Below are 12,123 nucleotides of genomic sequence, written 5' to 3'. Positions count from 1 at the left end.
TCACTGGCCCATAGCTTTAATGTGAGCATGACTTGACTATAATAATGTCAATGTTTTGGCAGTGTTGGTGGTCTGCTCTCTGCTTATCTACACTTTTTCATGTGAACTGTTTTTGACAATGACTATTCATGACTCTCTTTGTGCAGGGTGGTAAACCTTTTTGAGAATAAGTTACAACAGGTTTTATTTAGAGCTGTGCCATTTTTTTAATTTCAGAAGATTATGTGTAATAAGCCAGGTGGCACTCAAACCCACAGAGAATTATCACCAATCTTTCAGCTCATTGGTTTGGTTTTATGACCCAAAACTTTACTGTTTTGGCTCAGTCTCAGAGCTCTCATCAGCCTTGATTCCAGCAGCAGAAGGAAGCTGTACGCTACCTGTCCAGCACCAAACAGCAGACAGACAAAGTTGGTGATTAGCTGGTGAATGTAGCACAGCAATTAGCGGCTAAAGAGCCAGATATTTTCCTCAGGAATTAGATAATCAGTGGAGACCAAAAAGGAGCAAAAGGGAGAGTGATTACCGGACGTACATTTGCCAAGTGGCCAGACACACAACTAATTTTCCTCTGTGTCTGCTCGATGTGTCAGTGATTGATCATTTACTAATGTGAATAAATGTTTATCCCATCATTTCCCTCTTCTGTGAACTTCTAATAGGTTCATATATTGTGGCAGCTCTCTAAATCTTGGAAGAGATACAGTACAAAATGACTTTCAAAAGGTTTAAAAAGCTGAAAAAGTTATTTTACTATTTTAACAGACATCACTCTAAGACTTAACATTTATGTGCCAGTTTAGATTTGCCCATGACTTCCTCCTCTGAGACATTTGATAAATATCGTCTGTGAACCGCAACCCTTGCAGGAAATCAAAAAATGTAATTGTAAGAGTCAGATACTGGGGTTCTGGGGATATATTTTCTATTGCAGTATAATGCCTCTTTAGACATGATAAGGCCAAGAATTCCTCCAGGGGGAACATTTATCTCAAACTTTTATGAAATAATGTGGCATCTGAATGTGACACATTATTTCTGTGTCTCAGCCTGCCACAGGAAAACATCCAAAAGCCATTACAGCACAGCATCCTCCTACCTGTACTGAATGTGTGGGTGTGGTTCAGTTAAAAAAGGAATCCAACTCACCCCTGCTGCGAAGCCTAAACTTCCATCCAAGATGCGCTTCTGAAAGGGGCAGACAGGAAGACATATTGCGTACATGTCAGTCAAATCAATATCCTCAAACCCTGACAGTGTAACATGTAACCCTACAGTAAACTTCATACTGTTGACTCAACAGGCAAAAATGCAACATGGCCCAAGAGTCACAGGTTCAGAGATAACAAAAAACTAGCAACATGGTTTTGTCAATAAAAGGGTTTCATGTGATGTGCTGTAACACACTCTCAGGCAATGAATGGCTAAGAACATTACAAAACACGTTATCTTAACATAACATATTGTTAATTTATGTGCTGTTTACAGCTTGGCTTATTTCATCACTAATATATTTGATTGATTTTGTGCCTCACTTGAAGCTATGATGAACATCCACATAAAATATTCAGTGTAAAATGTTTGCCACAGCCCAGAGTGACAGAGGATTCTGGTGTTCATACGATACCTGCCGGCTGGAGAAGACAAACACCAGGGCGGCTCCGGCAGCAGTCAGACCCCAGGTGAACAGAGTCCCCAACAGGGCCTGGGTCACGGGGCTGTAGCCTTCTAGCATGGTGCCAGACCTGCACACACAGACACTTAAAAGTTATCCAATTGTGCATTCACGTGATATCTTGTTCTCTTCTTTTCTAAAAGACTTTCAGAATCAAGTGAAAAACTTCAAGTAGCTGCCCTACTTTTAAATACTCCTACGAGGCTGAAGTAAATATTGTCTCTATCTAGGTGTTGTTATGATGATTCTGGTATGTGGATGAGATTGTTGATGCTCTGTATAAACAGGAATGACAGAGAACAGATAACACATTCAGGTAAATGTACTTTGGCTGACTTATCTTAAATCAACAAGTGTGTCTTTAAGCCCTCATATTACTAGTCTAACCCACACCTGCTGAGTTTGTTTCAGCGCACAACAGAACAAATGAACGTTAAATCCTGTTTACCAAGGATGTTAATGTCCTGGACTTTTTCTGTTTGCATCTGTGTGGTTAAACCTGTTGGAGTCAGCAGATATTACAGCCTAAAATATGTTTAAGATTCATGTTTCTCCCATAATAAATGCAAAGTACAGCAGGTGCTCTTAATACTTTTGTCATTCACACAAACAAAACACTTTTCAAATTCTAATCATTTAAGTAGGAGAGTTGCATTCATAAACATAAACTTCGCCTCTACGTTCTTTTTTTCTTTGGGGTTAATCACAAATACTGTATAATGGTAAATGTTAAAATGTAATGTAACAGTGGCATAAGTATAAAAGAGTCCTAAAGAAAGAGTCAGTCATGTCTAGGGCTGGGCAAATTATCGATATTATATCAATATCGTGTATGAGACTAGATATCCCCTTAGATTTTGGATATCATAATATCACGATATGGCATAAGTGTTCTGTTCCTGGTTTTAAAGGCTGCATTACAATAAAGTGATGTAATTTTCTGAACTTACCAGACTGCCACCTAGTCATTATATCCACATTATATCATCCACAGATGATTATTTATCAAAAATCTCATTGTGTAAATATTTTGTGAAAGCACCAATAGTCAATATATATCAATATCAAGGAATTTGGTCAAAAATATTGTGATATTTAATTTTGTCCATATTGTCCAGCCCTATTCATGTCTTTTATACAGTAATATCTATCCAAGGTTTGCTCACACTACCTAACAATGGCCATCAATGAGCTTAGCTTTAGCAGCAAGTATCCTGAGAGTATTGAAATGAGCAAGGGTGCATTTTATAGCTTATGAATTCAACTTTTTATTTGTAAGAAGGCGTTTATGTTATTTCTTCCTTCAAAAGTTACATGGTCTCACTTTAAAGTAGCTTTAACTGACACATCTTGGAGATATTTACCAGTGTAAGCTGCTTTTACATAACCATCAAATGATATTTTCATGAACACATTAATAAAACAAATATATATATATGCAATGGGAATATTTACCACACAGCAGCAGTGAAAGATGCTTTTATAGTGCACTGACTACTGATATGTTGATAGTCATCTCATAAATGTGGAATCAGTTTTGAATGTGAAGTTAAATACATTCGTGTGTAGTTATGTGTTCCCAGCTTTAACCGACAGCTAACATTTTTACAGAAACTGCTAGAAATGTCTTTTTTTTTAACTCATTCACTGTCAAAGTAGGCTGCTTAAACTGCTTTAATGCGGCTTCCTTAACGCTGCAGTGTGTACTTTCACTGGTTTTCATGTAACTGAGGTACAAACTCTCTCACATACACATGCAGCACATAATGTTAACAGGTAACCGACGTGACTAACCTGTAAATGACAGCCAACCGGCTAACCTGAGATGCTTTCTCGCTTTATATCATACATAACACTGTTATATTTCGCTGAAACGCTGTTCTAATGTATTATCAAACAACATGCACTCATTCGGCAAAGTTTAACGTTACCCTAAGTTTACATTATCGCTGTTTTTGACATTAGTCTCAGGTTTACTTACTTGTTTCCAGTGGCACCTCTACTCCTCTGTATTTACTTCCTACTTCCCGGTACACGTGTCTATGACCAATAAAAACCCGCCCCTCCTCGCAGCCTATTGGTCAATCGCTTTGACAGCAGTAGCGAAGGGCGCCTTCATTCATAAAAAAAACATGTTCAAAAAGTATGCACACATAGAGGTCCTTAAGGGAGTTCAGAAAGAAACATTTGACAATATTAAAGTGCATTTCATTGTCTCATCAGAGACGCAAGACTGGATCAAGCTTATCTGAGCTGTTGAAAAAATACATCTAATCTGAAAATAGATTTTTGAAATCTGTGAGGATCTCATAAGAATACACAGGAGACAAAGCATCAGGCAAACACATGAAAATGTGACAAGCTGTTTTATTTATTTATATATTATGTGTGTGTGTGTGTGTGTGTGTGTGTGTACAGTTGAGTGGTTGTGTGAGTGTCATGTTGCAGTAGGTATGTGTGTGTTGTGTGTTTTTGGCAGTGGTGGAATGTAAGTAAATACAGTGACTGAAGTACTGTACTTAAGTACATATTTGAGATACTTGTATTTTATCTGTGTATTTCCATTTTATGTCTCTTTGTACTTCTACTTACTCCAGTCTGTTTTAGTTATCGGTTAGCTAACATATTAAAATTTTACATGCAAAACATATGAGCCTGTTAAATATGTTGCATTGTTATAGGTACAACTATCTGTGTGTGTGTGTGTGTGTGCGTGTACACACTCACAGGGGCCATGGCCATGTTTCTGCATTTTTATTTTTTCAACTTTAAGTACATGTTGCTAATAGTACTTTTAAGTAAGATTTTCAAAGCTGAACATTTAGCTTTAACAAAGTATTTTTATACAGTAGTATCACTGTTTTTACTTAAGTAAAGGATCTGAATACTTCACCACTGCTATTTGGGTGCACGTGTGTGTGCACATGTGGACTTTTTACTGTTTTTGACAAGGAACAGATTGCAAGGATTTTGTTCAGGAATTTTTTCTTCCCAGTAGAAGTTTCCAGAATTGCTGCTCTCATTCACCTCTCAGCGGTAATTCCTTGTCATCTTGACATTTGATCCCTTTACTGATGCAATCTCTCTTCTCTAAATTTCCTTTTTTGTACACTTCCTCTGCAGATTTTTTTCCAGCTAGGATTTAAAAGTTTGCTGTAAACCACAGTGGCAATTATTTTGTAACACATTGGATGACGGTGATACGAATTAATAGTTCTTAATCAATTAGACGCTGACAGTATTTTTCATTGGTTATTTTGTGTACAAAGGAACGAGACAGAAGGAGTATTTCTGCCTGTTATCTGTTTATTCTTTTACCTTCAATACAGTACTGCAAATTACTGAAGAAGTGAATGGAGGTGGATAGGAGACTCTTTTGAATGCACCATTTGCAGTTTCTCATAAAGCAAGGAGGGAATGATGAGCCATTTGTCCTCAAACCCACAATAAGTGACCTTCATTATAATCAGCAAATAAACAATGATTCCAATATATTAATGTTTTCTGATGTTGAAGTCATGATGTACCTTCCACTTAATTGTCATCCACTGTAGTTTTTGTCAAAGAAAGACAGAAATACATGAATAAATCATAGATTTATAGAATTAAAGGGAAAAAGAAAATCCAGGTGCCACATTTGCAACCTTTGATTAGCATATGATCCGAATTTTCCACAAATATTAAATGTAACCGAAAACATCAGCTTACAGAAATTGTCATGAGAAAAAAATAATTTAATTCTCATAAGAATTTTAAGGTAAAAAGTCAAGGGAATGAATTCTGTGACATTTGTGAAGTGAAGTCCATGACTTAAAATGCAGAATACCTTTAATGTCTCCATTCCATCCTTATCTTTTGGGGCTAAACTGTAAAATCTTTCTGCTTTTTCTTCAATGGTTTCTCTCCTTACTGGATTACCAAAAATCGGTACAAAATGGCAGCTCAAGAAAGAAGCCCTTGCTCTTTGATTTTGAGGAACTGACATCAAAAACTGATGTTTGCCATTGATGTTTGAGATCCCTGCTGTTTTATGCTAATACATCTTCAAAACACCTGCATTGGAAATATCCCAGCCTGATATCATGCCGCATATTTTGGACATTTTTGAATGATAATAACAAGAATATACCGCCAAAGAAAAACAGTGGTACAGTGTCACTAACCCTTATTACAGTGTTAGTAAGTTTAAGTATCTTTTCCTGCGAATAGCTGTTTAAAAATAATTATTACCAACCATTGTGACACATAAAAGTGACTATGCTACTCTGGACACAATAAATCACCACTGATGTATTTAAATTATGTCACGGCAGCTTTATCTATAATGAAACACAGATGTTAAAGTGCAGTTGAGATTATTGTTCTTCCGCCATTCCCTTAAATATTTTTCATTCCAGTGTTGCAATGACAGGAATTGGTATAACTCATGAGTAACTTTAGATTTATAGTCAGTCTTGCTGGGAAACAAAAAAAAGATGAAAATAAGCTGATACCCAGAAAGAATAAACAAGATAATTAGACTTGTTTACTTTCCAGATTTCTTCTCTGGAAGGCTGAAGGCATTTGGTGCCGTGTGCCATCTAACATCTTTTACTGAAAATGCCCTCTTATGAAACGATTTTTGTCAAAGTTACAATAACACTGTCTGATTCACATTTTACTGGAATAATTATAATAATGCATGCAAGCTGCAGATGGTCCCTGTGATTCATTTGGGGATTTTGTAGCCACGCTAGCATCATGGATTTATGGATGGCAATGTTGGTCTGTCATTCCACCACTTTGGTTCAGAGGGAAATATCTTGACAACTGTTGGATGGATTGCCATGAAATTTGCCAGAGATATTCAGCATCTCATCCCTTCAAGGTGAATCCTAATGACATTGGTTACTCTCTGACTTTTCCACTAGCTCCAGCAGAGGAAAGTTTTCATCCACTCAGTGACATAGTTTGACATTTTCAAGATGAATTGGCACAGCATTTTGTACAGACATTCATGATTCCCAGAGGATGTATCCTGATGACTTTGGTGATTCCCTCTAGTGCCACCAAAGGGTTGATATTTTTGGTCTTAAATGAAATATCTCAACAATTATTAGACGATTTACAAATTAAATTTCCTGACTTTTCACCTAGTATTGTCATCAGGTTAAAATTTCAGTTTGTCCAATATTTTGGTTCATGACCAAATACCTGCAAAACTAATGACATTCCTACAGGCCTCAGCTGCATTTTGTGATAAGTGCTTATTAGTGAATGTTAGCATGCTAACATGCTAAACTAGGATGTCAAAACATCAGTGTGATAGCACTGTCATTGTGAGCATGTTAGCATGCTGACATTTACTGAAGGGAAGACAATCGCTCACTAAGCCCCAATGATTTCATCGTTTAACCAACATTTTGGCTGCACTTGGTCTTTCTTACGCAAATTCAATACATGCGTCAGATACTGTACACTCTGATATGTACATCTCACACCTGGTGCTAATTCGCAATCAGTGACATTATCGACAAGCTGACATTCCACTACTAAATACATATTCTTGATAATGTATAATTAGGGGCCCAAGCAAACAATTGAATAATACAAAGACTGTGCAAACAACATTATAAGATTGTTTAATCAATAGGGGGGAAAGATAACACATGCCTAAATACATACCAGATGTTAACTGTATAACTCTAGCACACTGACATTAGCATTTAGCTCAAAGTATTGCTGTGCCTCAGTACAGCCTCACACAGCACCTAGCATGGCAGCATACTCTTAGTTCCGTTTGATTTACATTTACATTTTGAGTTTCAGGCAGTCTTCATCTCATGCTCATCTGACCTGTACAAGACAAGAACACACTTTTATTTCTGAAGTATCAACATAACAAATAACCACTAGAAAGGAGTGCAGATTACAAGTGGAAGTAAAAACCTCTTCTTGTGACCCCACAATGATCATGTAAGATTGTGAAGTGCAAGGACAGTCCTTAGAGAAAAATACGACCTGGCTACATGAGTCTTTTTTAAAAAAGCCTATTATCTAATGAACAGTGAAGTACTGTAGCCCTTAGCCTTTACTTTGCCGACGTGAGAGATGTTATCCATTTGATTCCACATGGCTCGTCTTTTTGTTACAGACAGCTCTGCAGCACGTGGATATGGATGCCAGAATGTCTCTCTGAACACCGCAGTGAAATACTGCCTGTGAAATACGAAGCTGTCAAACGTCTCCAAATTTAGCACCATGAAACAAAGTGTTTCCAGGGATGTTTTTATGGGGGATGGAGAGGCAGGCTTCATTGGATGAAGCGCTAGTCTCCTGGGGGAACTTAAACCACAACCTAATCAGGAGTTTAGACTACAAAGGCATTTTTTCAGTTAATTGGAACCAGTTAAAAGGCAGAGTGAAGGTATGTCTCAAGAAATTTCTGAGGAAATCTGTGGCATCTGATGAATGAGCTCTTAAATAAAGTGTTAAATGTCTTTGAAATTAGATCAAATTCTGGATAAAGGTCAAAGAGATGGGCAGAATTGCCTAGTTTTGCCTGTGTTGATGGTGGATAGTGGAACACGCTGGATGTTTTCTGGGGGACATTCCCGGGGTATTTCAGCTATGCGTGTCGGAGCAGCAACAGGACGAAGGTCATCGTTCATCCACGCTCTTTAATCTTCACCAACAACCCCCCCAAACATGCTCCCCTTCTCCCTCTTTCTCCATCATTTTTCTCCCTTTTCACCTTTTTTTCCAACTTTTTTTGACTTTTTCTCTATATATGTCCTCCTTTTGTGATATATGGAGTGTCCTGAGAAAAACAAGGAGGAGGGCGGAAGGAGTCGAAGAAGCAAAAACAGCATCCCATGTCAAATGTCAAAAAACAAAATCCCTGAGAAAACAGACAGGGGACTTCTCTTTCCTATCTACAGATTTACTCTGCCTGGGTTTTAAAGGTGGGTGGCTTGAGTGATGAGATAATTTTATTATCTGTGTGTGAGTGAGTGTTTGTTAGGTTTAGTTGTATGCCCCCCCGCCCCCCACTGAACTATGAAGGAGCAAAGGAGGCAGAAAAGGAGGGGAGCCCAGGGGTGGAGTGTGGTGAGACAAAATAGATGGAGGGGAGGGTGGGAGGGGTGAGGTAAACAGAAGCAGAGGGGAGAGAAGAAAGCCTGGAAAGAAAAAGTTATGAAAACAAAAGTATTGTAGCAGATGGGGCCAGGGGTTTACCTTGGAAACAGCGTTACGGCAGAGGAACTGGGGGAGCACTCAGGAGGGGCGTGAGCCAAGCTGGAGTTTATCACAGTCTCTGGAGACTGATGAACGAGGGGGTGGAGGGGTTCCACACACACAAACACACACACACACATCAGCAGACACACTCTTCATACTCTGTGGGGGGAAGAGATATAAAAGGGCTCCCAGGGAGAGAGAACGGTCAGGCAAGCGTCTGAGCGGCCGTCCTGCTCATTTCAACAGCGCTGTGCATCACTGAGTGTGTTTATGCGAGTGTGTGTGTGTGTGTGTATGTGTGTGTGTGTGTGTGTGAGAGAGAGAAAGTGCACGTGGGCATCAGAGAGAAGTCTCCACCACAAAGGAATAAACTTTGAGTTTTTGGAAGTGACAATTGACTGGATGGGGGGAGTTGAAGAGTTGCTGAAGCCTGGCTGTTCTTGAACCTGAAAACGGTGTTTGATTTTCAGGTTTTTCAGTTCAGTTGTTTACTCCTTCCCCTCTACTTTTGCTTCCACTACAGAGAGTAAAAGAGGTGACTCTCGATACTGCTTCCAGAGGGATTTGAACAGAAGCAGAGAATTTACTGCATCTGAAGTGCTAGCGTTCTGAGCATAATTTTGTGTTTTTATTTTCTTTTTGATCATTTGACACACTGAGGCAAAATGGACGCCTTATTTTTACCAGATATAGACTACAATCAGAGCTATGTGGATGAGCATTTTTACGCTGAGGACAATATTGATGGTTTTGGTATCACCATGGCCATTCTCTACCTGGTGGTTTGCATCCTGGGACTGGCTGGGAACTCCCTGGTAATCGTTGCCATTTTGAAATTGGACAAAATGTCATCAGCCACCACGGTGTACATTTTCAATCTGGCGCTGGCGGATGGACTCTTCATGGTTGGTCTTCCCTTCATAGCAAGCCAGAACTTCCAGAACCACTGGATGTTTGGCGATGTGGTGTGCAAAGTGGTCATGGTGCTGGATGGCATCAATCAATTCACCAGTGTCTTCTGCCTGACGATGATGAGCATCGACCGCTACATGGCGCTGACCTACCCGCTTCGGTTCGCCCGTTGGAGAACTCCGCGCTGCGCCAAGATAGTTTCAGCATTCCTGTGGTTGTTCTCGCTCCTCACTATTCTTCCCATGGCGCTTCACTTCTCAGCAGAACGAGGCCTGTGTATACCAGACCTTGTTTCAGACACCTGGTGGCTCGGCGTCCTCTCTTACACCTTCGTCATGGGCTTTGCTTTGCCGTTCACCGTCATGACGGTGTCCTACACGGTGCTGCTGCTCACCTTGAAGTCCAAGCGGCTCCAAGCTACAACACCAAACCACGAGAGCCAACGGCTGGAGAAACAGGTCACCAAGATGGTGGTCGCAGTGGTGGTTGTGTTCGGCATGTGCTGGCTGCCGTTTTACACCTTCAACTTCTGTTCCCTGTATCAAACTGGCCTGGTCCTCACCTTTGCCCGGGCTTTTGAGGTTGTGGTCCTGCTGTCGTACTCATGGAGCTGCGCTAACCCCATCCTCTACGCCTGCCTCTCTGATACCTTCAGGAGGCATTTCCGCACCCTCCTCTGCCCTGCCACCAAGTCAACTCCCAGCATGCAGTGCAACACTGAACGGTATGACCTAAATGACACAGGTGTGCAGAATGTCACAATTCTGGCATAGAGAGAAAACAAAAAACTGACCCACCGTTTAACTCCATTTCTAGTAATGATGCACCGTATTGTGCTTTTCAACTTCTTTAAGCTTCAGTACTCATTTAAGGGACAGTTTCTTGATATGTCAATTCTGATTTTGCTTTTTTTGCCTTCATGAATAACTATTATTTACTCTACGTAGCATGGGATCTGTTGAAGGTACATTATTTTCCTCCAAGAAAGAAAGCTGTATATAAACTGTCTTAGATTTTCTTCTGTCCTTTTGGACAAATTGGATTTCTTGTCTTTTTGACTGTATATTGTGTGTTTGCAAGGTGTGAATTTTGGTCATCACTGTCTGAAATGCAGGTGTTCAATCAAGTGTCTCAGATGTTGGGGTTTTCAACCCACTTCTGCTGATCACAGAATGTCATGTTTGAGTCCTGACTGTGAATCTTTCTGCCCAGCTGAAGTGTTGACTCTGTCCTCCCTGTGGAAATGGAAGAGTTGGCTTTGGCTCTAGTATGTCAGGAAGAGTTTCTTATGCCAAAAAGGAAGAAAAATGCTCATCAAACAGCATAATTCAATTGGATCTGGAGGATTTCCATAACACTTTCTTTGTCTGATAAATCCCCTGTCTCGATAAAATACAGACCCACCCGTACTCTGTCTGACTCAGACCTGTTTTATAATTTGTCCTCTAATAACTCACCACTGAAACAACCTGCTCTATTGCATCTCCTGTTATACTGCATTTCACTGAACTAATAAAATGAGGCACAAGAGGGATGAAGTGTGGACAGGTAGAGTGTAAACAGTCTTACATGGGTCACATGCCTGAGGCCAAGTAGCATACACACACACACACACACACACACACACACCTACTAAACAGCTGGATGATGTCCAAGTCGTTTTAAGGGTAGGAGGGCATCAGATGTGTGTATATGCCTGGGTGGCCATGTGCATTTACCTGTACACATGCATGTTGGGGACTGTGTGTGCCTCAGGCTAGCTGTGGTATTCTGCTTGATACTGACTTACTTATGAGGATTTCCAAAACAGGCAAAGACCAAAATAAAACTGAACTCTTTGAAATGAGTGAAAAAATACCAGCACTTGTCTTAAAATGTCTTCATTATCTGCATCATTATTTGCTCTTGAATGAAATCTGTCTTTTTTAATGTTCTGTGAAAAGACTGAATCTGCAAAATGTCAGCAGTTTATAAAAGCAGTCTTGTCTTTAGCCTGAGGAATGTTGATGAAAACATTTTGATGTTATCCAATGTCACTGGAAAGGCTTTCATAAAGTCACACAGTGGCATGTTAATCCATCGATTTCTGTGAAAACTCAACAGTCACCTTGATTGAAATGATAATTTTATGTAACAACATGCTTTTTTGGTCATTAATTTCAGCAATGTGGCTTTGGCTTTAAGTTCCCTTTTCCTCTGAGGTTAGCACGCATCCTGGGTGATCAGATTGAAATGAGAAAGATCAAAAAGACGTAGAAATCAGGTGTAAACACACTCAAGATAGATGGGACGATCCAATCGCAGCACTGGGCTCA

The 12,123-nt window shown here is 39.8% G+C and overlaps 2 protein-coding genes across 3 annotated transcripts in view; one reads left to right on the top strand and one right to left on the bottom strand.

The window, feature by feature from the left end:
- Positions 1–3,706, bottom strand: part of LOC121887649 (zinc transporter ZIP11-like) — a 132,890-nt gene extending 129,184 nt beyond the window's left edge. For both annotated transcript variants that reach the window (XM_042398579.1, XM_042398580.1), the window contains exons 1-3: positions 3,657–3,706; positions 1,628–1,745; positions 1,150–1,188 (exon numbers count right to left, since the gene is read on the bottom strand). In XM_042398579.1, coding sequence (XP_042254513.1) covers positions 1,150–1,188; positions 1,628–1,735 — 147 coding nt within the window. In that variant the 5' untranslated portion in view covers positions 1,736–1,745; positions 3,657–3,706. The remainder of the gene's footprint in view (positions 1–1,149; positions 1,189–1,627; positions 1,746–3,656) is intronic.
- Positions 3,707–9,471: 5,765 nt separating this feature from the next.
- LOC121887391 (somatostatin receptor type 2) lies at positions 9,472–10,581 on the top strand. Its single transcript, XM_042398126.1, has one exon. The coding sequence runs from the start codon at positions 9,562–9,564 to the stop codon at positions 10,579–10,581; it is 1,020 nt and encodes a 339-aa protein (XP_042254060.1). The 5' UTR covers positions 9,472–9,561.
- The last annotated feature ends 1,542 nt before the right edge of the window (positions 10,582–12,123 follow it).

The sequence above is a fragment of the Thunnus maccoyii genome, chromosome 20, assembly GCF_910596095.1.
Source record: "Thunnus maccoyii chromosome 20, fThuMac1.1, whole genome shotgun sequence".
Classification (NCBI taxonomy): Eukaryota; Metazoa; Chordata; class Actinopteri; order Scombriformes; family Scombridae; genus Thunnus; species Thunnus maccoyii.
The sequence above is the reverse complement of the archived record's forward strand: the minus strand, read 5'-3'. Positions and strand labels throughout refer to the sequence as shown.

Coding starts and splice junctions, on each gene's coding strand:
- LOC121887391 (XM_042398126.1), top strand. CDS start 9,562: ATGGACGCCTTATTTTTACCAGATATAGACTACAATCAGAGCTATGTG.